The sequence below is a fragment of the Triticum urartu genome, chromosome 1A, assembly GCF_056163025.1.
Source record: "Triticum urartu cultivar PI428250 chromosome 1A, HENAU_Tu73, whole genome shotgun sequence".
NCBI lineage: Eukaryota > Viridiplantae > Streptophyta > Magnoliopsida > Poales > Poaceae > Triticum > Triticum urartu.
Genome location: NC_141873.1, coordinates 530,083,633 through 530,102,019, shown reverse-complemented (window position 1 = coordinate 530,102,019; position 18,387 = coordinate 530,083,633). Strand labels below are relative to the sequence as shown.

The window sequence follows — 18,387 nt, the reverse complement described above, 5'->3', positions numbered from 1 at the left end:
CTAAACACTAGCACGGTACAGATATTTGAGACAACTACAAGCTACTCGGCCAAAACCATCGTCTCCCCACTTTTTACCGTACGAATTTTGAAAGATATAGTATGACAGCCCATCACTTGTCCTGCCGTAACCAACAATCACCACGCAATGGGAACAGACCTGCCCTGCAGGATTTGTTTCGAATGTTGCCCCCTTAGGAATGTCGTAGATATCATTGGGAGTGTTGGGTTTCTCAAATTCCTTTATGCGATATCTTTGGAAACCCTGCAATAGAACAACCATTATAGGTCATGCACTGTTCAAGACAATGTTGGGTGTACAAATAACATGTATCAATAACTACTTCAGACGAAACAAAAAACTGTTCAGAGCATGTTGGGTTGTACAAATGACATGTATCAATAACAACTCAAGACAAAAAGAAAACTAGTTCAGAGGATGTTGGGTATACAAATGACATGTACTCCCTCCGTCCCAAAATAAGTGTTACAGATTTAGTACAAAAGTTTTGTACTAATCAGCGACACTTATTTTGGGACGGAGGTACAATCAATAACTACTAGGCAAAAAGAAAACTAGTTCAGAGTCTGTTGAGTGCACAAAATATCAGAAAACATACATGAAAGTTCACTTTTGCACTGTTATAGGCTTCTTCAGTTATGACACCCTGAGCTACCATCCTTTCGAGACAGTAATCAAGCGTGTTGAAACCTTTTATTCGATTTGTTGCACAAAATGAAGTGACTAAATCTTGAAGATGATCCAGCGAGAGATTCAGAACGAACTCCTTTGACAGATAAGTTTCACTACCAATCCTCACAACCGCATTCTTCCTCTTGTAAAGGGATTCAGTACATGACATCGTTGAAGCATATGCACATTGCCCTGTGAATGTCAACTTCAGCACTAATAATCAAACAGTGAAAATAAAAAGGACAGTCTAGACATGTACCTCTTTCCTGATCCCTAAGTGACGGCATAATGCTCCTGCCATTGATTGATCTAAACCTCCAGCTGAAGTCAAAGTCGACTTCTTCTGCTTTTTTGTACACTGTCATATTAAACAGATTCATTGAAATTCAAGAGAAGCTCGCACAAGTAAAGAGTGACTTCCTAAATGATACTGATGTGCTTCAAAACCAATGTAGTAAATGTGAAAGGAAACTTACTGTAAACTTCTGACTTGGCTCCTTGCGCATCCTGAAAATATGTCCATTTAAATTATTAGTCCAGTAATTATATAATTAGCTAAAGTACTAAGTCCAATGTAAATCAGAAATACAGTATGACTACAGAAGGCTATTTCGACTCTCATTTAAGCTACTGTATTTCAAAAGAAAAAAAATGTTTGGTCCTTACTGATACTGTCAGTAAGTTAATACATTGAATAAAGCTATGCAGCATAATTAGCTTCTAGAGATGTAGCGGAAATGGCTGGGACTTGGATCGTAGTTAAGAAAACATACTATGGGGGAGGCGATCCTCCATCTTATCACATCTAGCTTACGGACATGATTGTTAGTTTGGAGGGCATCTATACAAAACGTAGCAGTTGTGGACCGCCAACGGTAACCTCCACTGACCAAGAGATGCATGATAAACTAGAATGTGAGTGCCAGCACAAATCATATAGCCAATCAATGAGAAATTTATTGCGGTTATCTACACCTCAGGCTAAATCACACATTGAGGAAGTGAGTGCAACAAAAAGAAGAAAATTTTGAGATTATCATAACCACATTAACCATTGTGCCCCAAACTAAATGATGTTAGTGTATTCATTTATTTTGTTCAGATAACATCGAATAATCAAGTTTAAGTTGGTCTTTTCAAATTGAAATGACTGGCATATACTCCCTCCGTTTCTAAATATAAGACTTTTTAGAGATTTCAGTACGGGCTACATACAGATGTATATAGACGTATTTTAGAGTGTAGATTCACTCATTTTTCTCCATATGTAGTCCGCAGTTGTCTCTAATGCATAACCCCAAAACGATAGTGGTAGATCGGTAAGAGACATTATAGATCGCACCATATCTAATAAAGTGCGGTTACGACGTACGGACACACCATTACGCTGCGGTGTTCCGGGTGGCGTGAGTTTGTGAAACTATTCCGCATTGTTTCAAATGAAGATCAAACTCGTAACTCAAATATTCACCTCCATGATTAGATCGTAGAAACTTTATTTTCTTGTTATGATGATTTTCCACTTCACTCTGAAATTCTTTGAACTTTTCAAATGTTTCAGACTTATTTCATACATATACCCATATCTGCTCAAATCATCTGTGAAGGTCAGAAAATAACGATACCCGCCACGAGCATCAACACTCATCGAACCGCATACATCAGTATGTATTATTTTCAATAAGTCTGTTGCCCGCTCCATTGTTCCATAGAACGGAGTCTTAGTCATCTTGCCCATGAGGCATGGTTCGCAAGCATCAAGTGATTCCAAAGGCCCATTAGCACGGAGTTTCTTCATGCGCTTTACACCAATATGACCTAAACGACGGTGCCACAAATATATTGCACTATCATTATCAACTTTGCATCTTTTGGCATCAATATTATAAATATGTGTATTATTACGATCGAGATTCAATAAACCATTTATATTAAGTGTATGACCATACAAGGTTTTATTCATGTAAACAGAACAACAATTATTCTTTGACTTAAATGAATAACCGTATTGCAATAAACATGATCCAATCATATTCATGCTCAACGCAAACACCAAATAACATTTATTTTGGTTCAACACTAATCTTGAGGATAGAGGGAGTGTGCGATGGTGATCTTATCAACCCTTGAATCATTTCCAACGCACATCGTCACTTCGTCCATAACTAGTTTGTGTTCATTCTGCAACTCCTGTTTTTAGTTACTACTCTTAGCAACTAAACCAATATCAAATACTGAGGGGTTGCTATAAACACTAATAAAGTACACATCAATAACATGTATATCAAATATACTTTTGTTCACTTTGTCATTCTTCTTATCCGCCAAGTATCTAGGGCAGTTCCACTTCTAGCGATCATTACCTTTGCAGTAGAAGCACTCAGTTCCAGGCTTGGGTCTAGCTTTGGGCTTCTTCATGGGAGCAGCAACTTGCTTGCTATTCTTCTTTGAAGTTCCTTTTTCTTTCCCTTTGCCCTTTTCTTGAAACTAGTGGTCTTTTTAACCATCAACACTTGATGATATTTCTTGATTTCTACCTTCGTCGATTTGAGCATCGCGAAGAGCTTGGGAATTACTTTCGTCATCCCTTGCATATTATAGTTCATCACTAAGTTCTAGTAACTTGGTGATAGTGACTATAGAACTTTGTCAATTACTATCTTATCTGAAAGATTAACTCACACTTGATTCAAGCAATTGTAGTACCCAGACAATCTCAGCACATGCTCATTGGTTGAGCTATTCTCCTCCATCTTGTAGTCAAAGTACTGTCAGAGGTCTCATACCTCTCGACACGGGCATGAGTATGAAATACCAATTTCAACTCTTAGAATATCTTATATGCTCTGTGGCGTTCAAAACGTTTTTGAAGTCCCAGTTCTAAGCCGTAAAGCATGGTACACTAAACTATTAAGTAGTCATCATACCGAGCTTTGTCAAACTTTCATAACATGTGCATCTGCTCCTACAATAGGTTTGTCACTTAGCGGTTCATCAAGGACATAATTCTTCTGCGCAGCAATGAGGATAATCCTCAGATCACGGACCAAGTCAGCATCATTGCTACTATCATCTTTCAACTTATTTTCTCTAGGAACATATCAAAAATAAACTGGAAGCTACATCGCAAGCTATTGATCTACAACATAGATATGCAAATACTGTCAGGACTAAGTTCATGATAAATTAAAGTTCAATTAATCATATTACTTAAGAACTCCCACTTAGATAGACATCTCTCTAATCATCTAAGTGATCACGTGATCCATATCAACTAACCATGTCCGATCATCACGTGAGATGGAGTAGTTTTCAATGGTGAACATCACTATGTTGATCATATCTACTATATGATTCACGCTCGACCTTTCGGTCTCAGTGTTCCGAGGTCATATCTGCATATGCCAGGCTCGTCAAGTTTAACCCGAGTACTTTGCGTGTGCAAAACTGGCTTGCACCCGTTGTATGTGAACGTAGAGCTTATCACACCCGATCATCACATGGTGTCTTGGCACGATGAACTGTAGCAACGGTGCATACTCAGGGAGAACACTTGTACCTTGAAATTTAGTGAGAGATCATCTTATAATGCTACCGCCGTACTAAGCAAAATAAGATGCATAAAGGATAAACATCACATGCAATCATTATAAGTGATATGATATGGCCATCATCATATTGTGCCTTTGATCTCCATCTCCAAAGCACCATCATGATCACCATCGTCACCTGCTTGACACCTTGATCTCCATCGAAGCATCGTTGTCGTCTCACCAACTATTGCTTCTACGACTATCGCTACCGCTTAGTGATAAAGTAAAGCAATTACATGGCGATTGCATTTCATACAATAAAGCGACAACCATATGGCTCCTGCCAGTTGCCGACAACTGTGTTACAAAACATGATCATCTCACAATCACGTCTTGATCATATCACATCACAACATGCCCTGCAAAAACAAGTTAGACGTCATTTACTTTGTTGTTGCAAGTTTTACGTGGCTGCTACGGGCTTAGCAAGAACCGTTCTTACCTACGCATCAAAACCACAACGATTTTTCGTCAAGTTTGTTGTTTTAATCTTCAACAAGGACCGGGCGTAGTCACACTCGATTCGACTAAAGTTGGAGAAATAGACACCCACTAGCCTGAAGGAAATATGCCCTAGAGGCAATAATAAAGTTTTTATTTATATTTCCTTATATCATGATAAATGTTTATTATTCATGCTAGAATTGTATTAACCGGAAACTTAGTACATGTGTGAATACATAGACAAACAGAGTGTCACTAGTTTGCCTCTACTTAACTAGCTCGTTCAATCAATCATGGTTATGTTTCCTAACCATAGACATGGGTTGTCATTTGATTAACGGGATCACATCATTAGAGAATGATGTGATTGACTTGACCCATCCGTTAGCTTAGCACGATGATCGTTTAGTTTGTTGCTATTGCTTTCTCCATAACTATACATGTTCCTATGACTATGTGATCATGCAACTCCCGATTACCGGAGGAACACTTTGTGTGCTACCAAACGTCACAATGTAACTGTGTGATTATAAAGGTGCTCTACATGTGTCTCCGTTGGTGTTTGTTGAGTTAACATGGGTCAAGATTAGGATTTGTCACTCCGATTGTCGGACAGGTATCTCCAGGCCCTCTCGGTAATGTACATCACAATAAGCCTTGCAAGCAATGTAGCTAATGAGTTAGTTACTGGATGTAGCATTACGGAACGAGTAAAGAGACTTCCCGGTAACGATATTGAACTAAGTATTGAGATACCGACGATCGAATCTCGGGCAAGTAACATACCGATGACAAAGGGAACAACGTATGTTGTTATGCGGTTTGACCGATAAAGATCTTCATAGAATATGTAGGAACCAATATGAGCATCCAGGTTCCGCTATTGGTTATTGACCGAAGATGAGTCTCGGTCATGTCTACATAGTTCTCGAACCCGTAGGGTCCGCACGCTTAACGTTCGGTGATAATCGGTATTATGAGTTTATGTGTTTTTATATACCGAAGGTAGTTCCGAGTTCTGGATGTGATCACGGACATGACGAGGAGTCTCGAAATGGTCGAGACATAAATATCGATATATTGGATGGCTATATTCGGACACCGGAAGTGTTCCGGGTGATTTCGAAGAAAATCAGAGTGCCGAAGGGGTTACCGGAACCCCCGGGGGAGTATTGGGCCTTAGTGGGCCTTAGAGGAGAGAGAGGGCAGCAGCCCAGGAGGTGGCGCCCCCCTCCCCCCCCCCCAAGGGGAGTCCAAATAGGACTTGGGGAGGGGGGCACGCCCCCTCTTTTCCTCTCCCTCTCCCTCTCTTTCCTTCCCTCTGTTAGGGAACGTAGTAATTTCAAAATTTTCCTACGCACACGCAAGATCATGGTGATGCATAGCAAAAAGAGGGGAGAGTGTTGTCTACGTACCCACGCAGACCGACTGCGGAAGCGTTGACGCAACGTAGAGGAAGTAGTCGTACGTCTTCCCGATCCGACCGATCCAAGCACCGTTACTCCGGCACCTCCGAGTTCTTAGCACACGTACAGCTCGATGACGATCCCCGGTCTCCGATCCAGCAAAGCGTCGGGGAGGAGTTCCGTCAGCACGACGGCATGGTGACGATCTTGATGTTCTACCGTCGCAGGGCTTCGCCTAAGCACCGCTACAATATGATCGAGGTGGAATATGGTGGCAGGGGGCACCGCACACGGCTAAGGAACGATCTCAAGGATCAACTTGTGTGTCCTAGGGTGCCCCCCTGCCTCCGTATATAAAGGAGCCAAGGGGGAGGGGGCCGCCGGCCAGGAGGAGTCCTACTCCTACCGGGAGTAGGACTCCCCCCCCCCCCAAATCCTAGTTGGACTAGGATTCCCCGAGGGGGAAAGAGAGAGGGGGGGGCCGGCCACCTCTCCTAGTCCTAATAGGACTAGGGGAGGGGGGAGGCACGCGGCCACCTTGGGCTGCCCCTTTCTCCTTTCCACTAAAGCCCATTAAGGCCCATATGGCTCCCGGGGGGTTCCGGTAACCTCCCGGTACTCCGGTAAAATCCCGATTTCACCCGGAACACTTCCGATGTCCAAATATAGGCTTCCAATATATAAATCTTTATGTCTCGACCATTTCGAGACTCCTCGTCATGTCCGTGATCACATCCGGGACTCCGAACTAACTTCGGTACATCAAAATGCATAAACTCATAATAACTGTCATCGTAACGTTAAGCGTGCGGACCCTACGGTTCGAGAACAATGTAGACATGACCGAGACACGTTTCCGGTCAATAACCAATAGCGGGACCTGGATGCCCATATTGGCTCCTACATATTCTACGAAGATCTTTATCGGTCAGACCGCATAACAACATATGTTGTTCCCTTTGTCATCGGTATGTTACTTGCCCGAGATTCGATCGTCGGTATCCAATACCTAGTTCAATCTCGTTACCGGCAAGTCTCTTTACTCGTTCCGTAATACATCATCCCGCGACTAACTCATTAGTTGCAATGCTTGCAAGGCTTATGTGATGTGCATTACCGAGAGGGCCCAGAGATACCTCTCCGACAATCGGAGTGACAAATCCTAATCTCAAAATATGCCAACCCAACATGTACCTTTGGAGACACCTGTAATGCTCCTTTATAATCACCCAGTTACGTTGTGACGTTTGGTAGCACACAAAGTGTTCCTCCGGCAAACGGGAGTTGCATAATCTCATAGTCATAGGAACATGTATAAGTCATGAAGAAAGCAATAGCAACATACTAAACGATCGGGTGCTAAGCTAATGGAATGGGTCATGTCAATCAGATCATTCAACTAATGATGTGATCCCGTTAATCAAATAACAACTCATTGTTCATGGTTAGGAAACATAACCATCTTTGATTAACGAGCTAGTCAAGTAGAGGCATACTAGTGACACTCTGTTTGTCTATGTATTCACACATGTATTATGTTTCCGGTTAATACAATTCTAGCATGAATAATAAACATTTATCATGATATAAGGAAATAAATAATAACTTCATTATTGCCTCTAGGGCATATTTCCTTCAATCTCCCACTTGCACTAGAGTCAATAATCTAGTTTACATCGCCATGTGATTTAACAGCAATAGTTCACATCACCATGTGATTAACACCCATAATTCACATCGATATGTGATAAACACCCAAAGGGTTTACTAAGGTGTGATCATGTTTTGCTTGTGAGATAATTTTAGTCAACGGGTCTGTCACATTCAGATCCGTAAGTATTTTGCGAATTTCTATGTCAACAATGCTCTGCACGGAGCTACTCTAGCTTATTGCTCCCACTTTCAATATGTATCTAGATCGAGACTTAGAGTCATCCAGATCTGTGTCAAAACTTGCATCGACGTAATTTTTTACGACGAACCTTTTTGTCACCTCCATAATTGAGAAATATTTCCTTATTCCACTAAGGATAATTTTGACCGTTGTCCAGTGATCTACTCTTAGATCACTATTGTACTCCCTTGCTTAACACAGTGTAGGGTATACAATAGATCTGGTACACAGCATGGCATACTTTATAGAACCTATGGCTGAGGCATAGGGAATGACTTTCATTCTCTTTCTATCTTATGCCGTGGTCGGGCTTTGAGTCTTACTCAACTTCACACCTTGTAACACAGGCAAGAATCCTTTCTTTGCTTGATCCATTTTGAACTTCTTCGAAATCTTGTCAAGGTATGTGCTTTGTGAAAGTCCAATTAAGCGCCTTGATCTATCTCTATAGATCTTTATGCCTAATATGTAAGCAGCTTCACCGAGGTCTTTTATTGAAAAACTCTTATTCAAGTATCCCTTTATGCTATCCAGAAATTCTATATCATTTCCAATCAGTAATATGTCATCCACATATAATATCAGAAATGCTACAGAGCTCCCACTCACTTTTTTGTAAATACAGGCTTCTCCGAAAGTCTGTATAAAACCAAATGCTTTGATCACACTATCAAAGCGTTTATTCCAACTCCGAGAGGCTTGCACCGGTCCATAAATGGATCGTTGGAGCTTGCACACTTTGTTAGCTACCTTTGGATCGACAAAACCTTCCGGTTGCATCATATACAACTCTTCTTCTAGAAATCCATTCAGGAATGCAGTTTTGACATCCATCTGCCAAATTTCATAATCATAAAATGCGGCAATCGCTAACATGATTCGGACAGACTTAAGTATAGATACGAGTGAGAAAATCTCATCGTAGTCAACACCTTGAACTTGTCGAAAACCTTTTGCGACAATTCTAGCTTTATAGATAGTAACACTACTATCAGCGTCCGTCTTCCTCTTGAAGATCCATTTGTTTTCTATGGCTTACCGATCATCGGGAAAATCCATCAAAGTCCATACTTTGTTCTCATACATGGATCATATCTCAAATTTCATGGCCTCAAACCATTTCGCGGAATCTGGGCTCATCATCGCTTCCTCATAGTTCGCAAGTTCGTCATGGTCTAGTAACATGACTTCCAGAATAGGATTATCGTGCCACTCTGGTGTGGATCTCACTCTGGTTTACCTACGAGATTTGGTAGTAACTTGATCTGAAGTTACATGATCATCATCATTAGCTTCCTCACTAATTGGTGTAGTAGTCACAGGAACAGATTTCTGTGATGAACTACTTTCCAATAAGGGAGCAGGAACAGTTACCTCATCAAGTTCTACTTTCCTCCCACTCACTTCTTTCGAGAGAAACTCCTTCTCTAAAAAAACTCCGAATTTAGCAACAAGTCTTGCCTTCGGATCTGTGATAGAAGGTGTATCCAATAGTTTCCTTTGGATATCCTATGAAGATTTACTTCTCCGATTTGGGTTCGAGCTTATCATGTTGAAACTTTTTTACATAAGCATCGCAGTCCCAAATTTTAAGAAACGACAACTTTGGTTTCTTGCCAAACCATAGTTCATAAGGCGTCGTCTCAACGGATTTTGATGGTGCCCTATTTAACGTGAATGCGGCCGTCTCTAAAGCATAACCCCAAAACGATAGCGGTAAATCTGTAAGAGACATCATAGATCACACCATATCTAGTAAAGTACGATTATGACGTTCGGACACACCATTACACTGTGGTGTTCCGGGTGGCGTGAGTTGCGAAACTATTCCACAATTTTTCAAATGTACACCAAACTCGTAACTCAAATATTCTCCTCCACGATCAGATCGTAGAAACTTTATTTTCTTGTTACGATGATTTTCAACTTCACTCTGAAATTCTTTGAACTTTTCAAATGTTTCAGACTTATGTTTCATTAAGTAGATATACCCATATCTGCTTAAATCATCTGTGAAGGTGAGAAAATAACGATATCCGCCACGAGCCTCAATATTCATCGGACCACATACATCTGTATGTATGATCTCCAACAAATCTGTTGCTCTCTCCATAGTACCGGAGAACGGTGTTTTAGTCATCTTGCCCATGAGGCACGGTTCGCAAGTACCAAGTGATTCATAATCAAGTGGTTCCAAAAGCCCATCAGTATGGAGTTTCTTCATGCATTTTACACCGATATGACCTAAACGGCAGTGCCACAAATAAGTTGCACTATCATTATCAACTCTGCATCTTTTGGCTTCAACATTATGAATATGTGTATCACTACTATCGAGATTCATCAAAAATAGACCACTCTTCAAAGGTGCATGACCATAAAAGATATTACTCATATAAATAGAACAACCATTATTCTCTGATTTAAATGAATAACCGTCTCGCATCAAACAAGATCCAGATATAATGTTCATGCTCAACGCTGGCACCAAATAACAATTATTTAGGTCTAATACTAATCCCGAAGGTAGATGTAGAGGTAGCGTGCCGACCGCGATCACATCGACTTTGGAACCATTTCCCACGCGCATCGTCACCTCGTCCTTTGCCAGTGTTCGCTTAATCCGTAGTCCCTGTTTTGAGTTGCAAATATTAGCAACAGAACCAGTATCAAATACCCAGGTGCTACTGCAAGCTCTAGTAAGGTACACATCAATAACATGTATATCACATATACCTTTGTTCACCTTGCCATCCTTCTTATCCGCCAAATACTTGGGGCAGTTCCGCTTCCAGTGACCAGTCTGCTTGCAGTAGAAGCACTCAGTTTCAGGCTTAGGTCCAGACTTGGGTTTTTTCTCTTGAGCAGCAACTTGCTTGCCGTTCTTCTTGAAGTTCCCCTTCTTCTTCCCTTTGCCCTTTTTCTTGAAACTAGTGGTTTTGTTAACCATCAACACTTGATGCTCCTTCTTGATTTCTACCTCCGCAGCTTTCAGCATTGCGAAGAGGTCGGGAATAGTCTTGTTCATCCCTTGCATATTATAGTTCATCACGAAGCTCTTGTAGCTCGGTGGCAGTGATTGGAGAATTCTGTCAATGACGCAATCATCTGGAAGATTAACTCCCATCTGAATCAAGTGATTATTATACCCAGACATTTTGAGTATATGCTCACTGACAGAACTGTTCTCCTCCATCTTGCAGCTATAGAACTTACTGGAGACTTCATATCTCTCAATCCGGGCATTTGCTTGAAATATTAACTTCAACTCCTGGAACATCTCATATGCTCCATGACGTTCAAAACGTCGTTGAAGTCCCGATTCTAAGCCGTAAAGCATGGCACACTGAACTATCGAGTAGTCATCAGCTTTGCTCTGCCAGACGTTCATAACATCTGGTGTTACTCCAGCAGCAGGCCTGGCACCCAGCGGTGCTTCCAGGACGTAATTCTTCTGAGCAGCAATGAGGATAATCCTCAAGTTACGGACCCAGTCCGTGTAATTGCTACCATCATCTTTCAACTTTGCTTTCTCAAGGAACGCATTAAAATTCAACGGAACAATAGCACGAGCCATCTATCTACAGTCAACATAAACAAGCAAGATACTATCAGGTACTAAGTTCATGATAAGTTTAAGTTCAATTAATCAAATTACTTAAGAACTCCCACTTAGATAGACATCCCTCTAATCCTCTAAGTGATCACGTGATCCAAATCAACTAAACCATAACCGATCATCACGTGAGATGGAGTAGTTTTCAATGGTGAACATCGTTATGTTGATCATATCTACTATATGATTCACGCTCGACCTTTCGGCCTCCGTGTTCCGAGGCCATATCTGCATATGCTAGGCTCGTTAAGTTTAACCTGAGTATTCTGCGTGTGCAAAAACTGGCTTGCACCCGTTGTAGATGGACGTAGAGCTTATCACACCCGATCATCACGTGGTGTCTGGGCACGACGAACTTTGGCAACGGTGCATACTCAGGGAGAACACTTCTTGATAATTTAGTGAGAGATCATCTTATAATGCTACTGTCAATCAAAGCAAGATAAGATGCATAAAAAGATAAACATCACATGCAACAATATAAGTGATATGATATGGCCATCATCATCTTGTGCCTGTGATCTCCATCTCCGAAGCACCGTCATGATCACCATTGTCACCGGCGCGACACCTTGATCTCCATCGTAGCATCGTTGTCGTCTCGTCAAACTTATGCTTCTACGACTATCACTACCGTTTAGTAATAAAGTAAAGCATTACATCGCGATTGCATTGCATACAATAAAGCGACAACCATATGGCTCCTGCCAGTTGCCGATAACTCGGTTACAGAACATGATCATCTCATACAATAAAATTTAGCATCATGTCTTGGCCATATTACATCACAACATGCCCTGCAAAAACAAGTTAGACGTCCTCTACTTTGTTGTTGCAAGTTTTACGTGGCTGCTACGGGCTTAAGTAAGAACCAATCTCACCTACGCATCAAAACCACAACGATAGTTTGTCAAATAGACTCTGTTTTAACCTTCGCAAGGACCGGGCGTAGCCACACTCGGTTCAACTAAAGTTGGAGAGACAGTCGCCCGCAAGCCACCTATGTGCAAAGCACGTCGGGGGAACCGGTCTCGCGTAAGCGTACGCGTAATATTGCTCCGGGTCATCTCGTCCAACAATATCGCCGAACCAAAGTATGACATGCTGGTAGGCAGTATGACTTATATCGCCCACAACTCACTTGTGTTCTACTCGTGCATATAACATCAAACCATAAAACCCAGGCTCGGATGCCACTGTTAGGGAACGTAGTAATTCAAAATTTTCCTACGCACACGCAAGACCATGGTGATGCATAGCAACGAGAGGGGAGAGTGTTGTCTACGTACCCACGCAGACCGACTGCGGAAGCGTTGACGCAACGTAGAGGAAGTAGTCGTACGTCTTCCCGATCCGACCGATCCAAGCACCGTTACTCCGGCACCTCCGAGTTCTTAGCACACGTACAGCTCGATGACGATCCCCGGTCTCCGATCCAGCAAAGCGTCGGGGAGGAGTTCCGTCAGCATGACGGCGTGGTGACGATCTTGATGTTCTACCGTCGCAGGGCTTCGCCTAAGCACCGCTACAATATGATCGAGGTGGAATATGGTGGCAGGGGGCACCGCACACGGCTAAGGAACGATCTCAAGGATCAACTTGTGTGTCCTAGGGTGCCCCCCTGCCTCCGTATATAAAGGAGCCAAGGGGGAGGGGGGCGCCGGCCAGGAGGAGGGCGCAGGAGGAGTCCTACTCCTACCGGGAGTAGGACTCCCCCCCCCCCAAATCCTAGTTGGACTAGGATTCCCCGAGGGGGAAAGAGAGAGAGGGGGGCCGGCCACCTCTCCTAGTCCTAATAGGACTAGGGGAGGGGGGAGGCGCGCTGCCACCTTGGGCTGCCCCTTTCTCCTTTCCACTAAAGCCCATTAAGGCCCATATGGCTCCCGGGGGGTTCCGGTAACCTCCCGGTACTCCGGTAAAATCCCGATTTCACCCGGAACACTTCCGATGTCCAAATATAGGCTTCCAATATATCAATCTTTATGTCTCGACCATTTTGAGACTCCTCGTCATGTCCGTGATCACATCCGGGACTCCGAACTAACTTCGGTACATCAAAATGCATAAACTCATAATAACTGTCATCGTAACGTTAAGCGTGCGGACCCTACGGTTCGAGAACAATGTAGACATGACCGAGACGCGTTTCCGGTCAATAACCAATAGCGGGACCTGGATGCCCATATTGGCTCCTACATATTCTACGAAGATCTTTATCGGTCAGACCGCATAACAACATACGTTGTTCCCTTTGTCATCGGTATGTTACTTGCCCGAGATTCGATCGTCGGTATCCAATACCTAGTTCAATCTCGTTACTGGCAAGTCTCTTTACTCGTTCCGTAATACATCATCCCGCAACTAACTCATTAGTTGCAATGCTTGCAAGGCTTATGTGATGTGCATTACCGAGAGGGCCCAGAGATACCTCTCCGATAATCGGAGTGACAAATCCTAATCTCGAAATACGCCAACCCAACATGTACCTTTGGAGACACCTGTAATGCTCCTTTATAATCACCCAGTTACGTTGTGACGTTTGGTAGCGCACAAAGTGTTCCTCCGGCAAACGGGAGTTGCATAATCTCATAGTCATAGGAACATGTATAAGTCATGAAGAAAGCAATAGCAACATACTAAACGATCGGGTGCTAAGCTAATGGAATGGGTCATGTCAATCAGATCATTCAACTAATGATGTGATCCCGTTAATCAAATAACAACTCATTGTTCATGGTTAGGAAACATAACCATCTTTGATTAACGAGCTAGTCAAGTAGAGGCATACTAGTGACACTCTGTTTGTCTATGTATTCACACATGTATTATGTTTCCGGTTAATACAATTCTAGCATGAATAATAAACATTTATCATGATATAAGGAAATAAATAATAACTTTATTATTGCCTCTAGGGCATATTTCCTTCACCCTCTTCCTCCTTCCTAGTAGGACTAGAAAAGGATGAATCTTGCTCCTACTAGGAGGAGGATTCCTCCTCTCCTTGGGTGCCACTAGGGTCGGCCGGCCTCCCCCCTTGCTCCTTTATATACGGGGGCAGGGGGCACCCTAGAACACACAAGTTGATTGTTCCAAGCCATGTGCGGTGCCCCCCTCCACCATAATCCAGCTCGGTCATATTGTAGCGGTGCTTAGACGAAGCCCTGTTTCGGTAGCAACATCATAACCGTCATCACGCCGTCGTGCTGACGAAGCTCTCCCTTGAAGCTCTACTAGATCGTGAGTTCGCGGGACGTTACCGTGCCGAACGTGTGTAGATCGCGGATGTGCCGTACCTTCGGTGCTAGGATCGGTCGACCGTGAAGACGTACAACTACATCAACCGCGTTGTCATAACGCTTCCGCTTACGGTCTACGAGGGTACGTAGACAACACTCTTCCCTCTCATTGTTATGCATCACCATGATCTTGTGTGTGCGTAGGAAATTTTTTGAAATTACTACGTTCCCCAACATAGCCACCTGTGTGCGAAGCACGTCGGTAGAACTAGTCTCGCGTAAGCGTACGCGTAATGTCGATCTGAACCGCTTCATCCAACAATACCGTTGAATCAAAGTATGACATGTTGGTAAGCAGTATGACTATTATCGCCCACAACTCTTTGTGTTCTACTCATGCATATAACATGTACGCATAGACCTTCCTCGGATGCCACTGTTGGGGAACGCAGTATTTCAAAAAATTTACCTACGATCACGCAAGATCTATCTAGGATATGCATAGCAACGAGCGGGGAGAGTGTGTCCACGTACCCTTGTAGACCGAAAGCGGAAGAGTTTAGTAACGCGGTTGATGTAGTCGAGCGTCTTCGCGATCCAACCGATCCAAGCACCGAAGTACGACACCTCCGCGTTCAGCACACGTTCAGCTCGATGACGTCCCTCGAGCTCTTGATCCAGTTGAGGACGAGGGAGAGTTTCGTCAGCACGACGGCATGGCGACGGTGATGATGATGTTACCGGTGCAGGGCTTCACCTAAGCACTACGACGATATTACCAAAGTGTGTAACCGTGGAGGGGGGCACCGCACACGGCTAAGAGAATACTTGGTGTGTTCTAGCAGTGCCCCCCCCATATATATATATAGGTGGGAGGGGGAGGGAGAAGCAGGAGGCGCACCCCAAGTAGGAGGAATCCTACTTGGGGCCTAATCCTATTCGGCATCCCCCTTTCCATGTCTTCCGGAGGGAGAAGGAAAGAGGAGGGGAGAAGGAAAGGGGAGGCCGAATTGCCCCCATTACTTCCTCTTCTCTCCCTTTTCCTTTCCCCACCTTATTCGGCCATGTATGGGGCGCACCAGCCCACTAGGGGCTGGTCTGTCCCTTCCTAGGCCCAATAAGGCCCATATCTTGGCCGAGGGTGCCCGGAACCCCTTTCCGGTGACCCGATACGTACCCGATACCCCCAGAGCACTTCCCGTGTCCAAATACTATCGTCCTATATATGAATCTTTACCTCTCGACCATTTCGAGACTCCTCGTCATGTCCATGATCTCATTCAAGACTCCGAACAACATTCGGTCATCAAATCACATAACTCATACAATATAAAATCGTCGTCGAACGTTAAGCGTGCGGACCCTACGGGCTCGAGAACTATGTAGACATGACCGAGACACCTCTCCAGTGACTAACCAATAGCGGAACATGGATGCACATATTGGCTCCCACATATTCTACGAAGATCTTTGTCGGTCAAACCGCATAACAACATATGTTATTCCCTTTGTCATCGGTATGTTACTTGCCCGAGATTCGATCGTCGGTATCCTCATACCTAGTTCAATCTCGTTACCGGCAAGTCTCTTTACTCGTTTCGTAATGCATCATCCCATGGCTAACTCATTAGTCACATTGCTTGCAAGGCTCATAGTGACGTGCATTACCGAGAGGGCCTAGAGATACCTCTCCGATACACGGAGTGACAAATCCTAATCTCGATCTATGCCAACTCAACAAACACCATCGGAGACACCTGTAGAGCATCTTTATAATCACTCAGTTACGTTGTGACGTTTGATAGCACACAAGGTGTTCCTTCGATATTCAGGAGTTGCATAATCTCATAGTCAGAGGAATATGTATAAGTCATGAAGAAAGCAATAGCAATAAAACTGAACGATCAATATGCTAAGCTAACGGATGGGTCTTGCCCATCACATCATTCTCCCAATGATGTGATCCCGTTCATCAAATGACAACACATGTCTATGGTTTAGGAAAGTTAACCATCTTTGATTAACGAGCTAGTCAAGTAGAGGCATACTAGGGACATTCTATTTTGTCTATGTATTCACACATGTACTAAGTTTCCGGTTAATACAATTCTAGCATGAATAATAAACATTTTTAATGATATAAGAAAATATAAATAACAACTTTATTATTGCCTCTAGGGCATATTTCCTTCAAGATGAACAGATTGCATATTCAGATTGTTGTATTTTTTCGAGTAATTTTCATATATAAATTATTTTCGTCTAACTTACGGATTAATTTATATGATTTTTCAAAGATTTAAACATATTCTGGAATTTCCTAAAATATTATTAATTCGAAGTTTATTCAGTAATTGATATGTGTACCCAGAACTGTACCCAACTGACCAGCAGAGAGGCTGACCAGTGGGCCCAGTTGACTGGGTCAACTGCCCAGTTAGTAGAGGCTGACTCGAGGAGCCTCTGCTGCGTCAGCAGGTCCAGTCAACAGGACCGTTTGACTGGTCAATACTGACCAGTGGCTTCTTATGTAAGTGATACATATTTTAATAGTGGGTTTAATTAGTTAAATTAAAATATTGTCTCGGGTTAAATTAATGTCCTTGGGCCCACGGATCAGTGAGCAGTTAGGGGAGTGCTTCCAGTTCACCGGTAATTAATTTGATGAGAGAGAACAAGCCTCTCACAGGGCACTAGCGTTGGACGCCTAGGCGCTTACCCAGACGCTAAACATTGTTTTATTTTATTTTATTCTATTCTCTAAGCATCTACGCAAGCGCCCGCGCATTGGAGATGCCCTAAGACTCAAAACCTCGCAGCTCTAGTGGATCAAGTATTTTCACCATGCCTGCTATCTTTGGGAATCGAGTTGTGACAATTACCATGCTTCCTTTGGTTTCCCCCTTTGTGAATGGAGCTAGCAGGGTCTTCCACTGATCCTGACCGTCATATTTCCATATATCATCCAAGACAATTAGAAACCTTTTGGACTTGAGACGGTGTGCTATGGATTTCTGAAGCTGGTCTAAATTTGTTGTTTCATTTGCAACACCGTTGATTCCTTCTTGTTCAGGTATGCAGCCAAGGATCTCCCTGGTGAGCTTAAGCACATCGAATTCAGTCGATACACATACCCAGACCCTGACTTCAAAATAATTTTCATCCCCAGTATCACTATACAGCCTTGCATCATTATAGAGGCTGATGACACAGTTGGAAGTTTCCTCAAAAGTGTGTCTCCTACCATATAATGTATCTTGTATAATTGTGGATCCAATCTGAGGCCGGTGTAGGGTGGCTTCCATGCTGCTGCTTGGGATATTTCCCAAGCAAATCGGAGATGGAGTCACAGTGGGCCTGCATGTCCTGTAACACCGACTTGATTTTCCTGGAGAAGATCACTGGGTGGAAACGTAACTTGTCATCGTGATCTTTGTGCAGACGGACAAGAAAAGCACGCGGCCCAGCTAGTGGCAGTGTGCCGGAGAGCATTGCGGCCATG

General features: G+C 43.2%; 1 protein-coding gene across 1 annotated transcript; it reads right to left on the bottom strand.

Moving 5' to 3' along the window:
* LOC147992263 (vignain-like) lies at nt 1-18,190 on the bottom strand. The gene is made up of 5 exons (XM_087538980.1): nt 17,768-18,190; nt 1,170-1,200; nt 953-1,051; nt 620-885; nt 1-264 (listed from the first exon to the last, which is right to left on the bottom strand). The coding sequence occupies exons 1-5, from the start codon at nt 18,188-18,190 to the stop codon at nt 1-3; spliced, it is 1,083 nt and encodes a 360-aa protein (XP_087395106.1).
* Between the last annotated feature and the right edge of the window lie 197 nt (nt 18,191-18,387).

What these genes read in the sequence shown, in the direction of transcription:
- LOC147992263 (XM_087538980.1), bottom strand. Translation starts at nt 18,190, where the DNA reads ATGGAAGCCACCCTACACCGGCCTCAGATTGGATCCACAATTATACAA. An exon ending in GGGAAACCAAAGGAAGCATG is followed by an intron (nt 1,201 to 17,767) that starts GTAATTGTCACA and finishes ACATATTTTCAG; the next exon opens with GATGCGCAAGGAGCCAAGTC. An exon ending in ACTTAGGGATCAGGAAAGAG is followed by an intron (nt 886 to 952) that starts GTACATGTCTAG and finishes TGACATTCACAG; the next exon opens with GGCAATGTGCATATGCTTCA.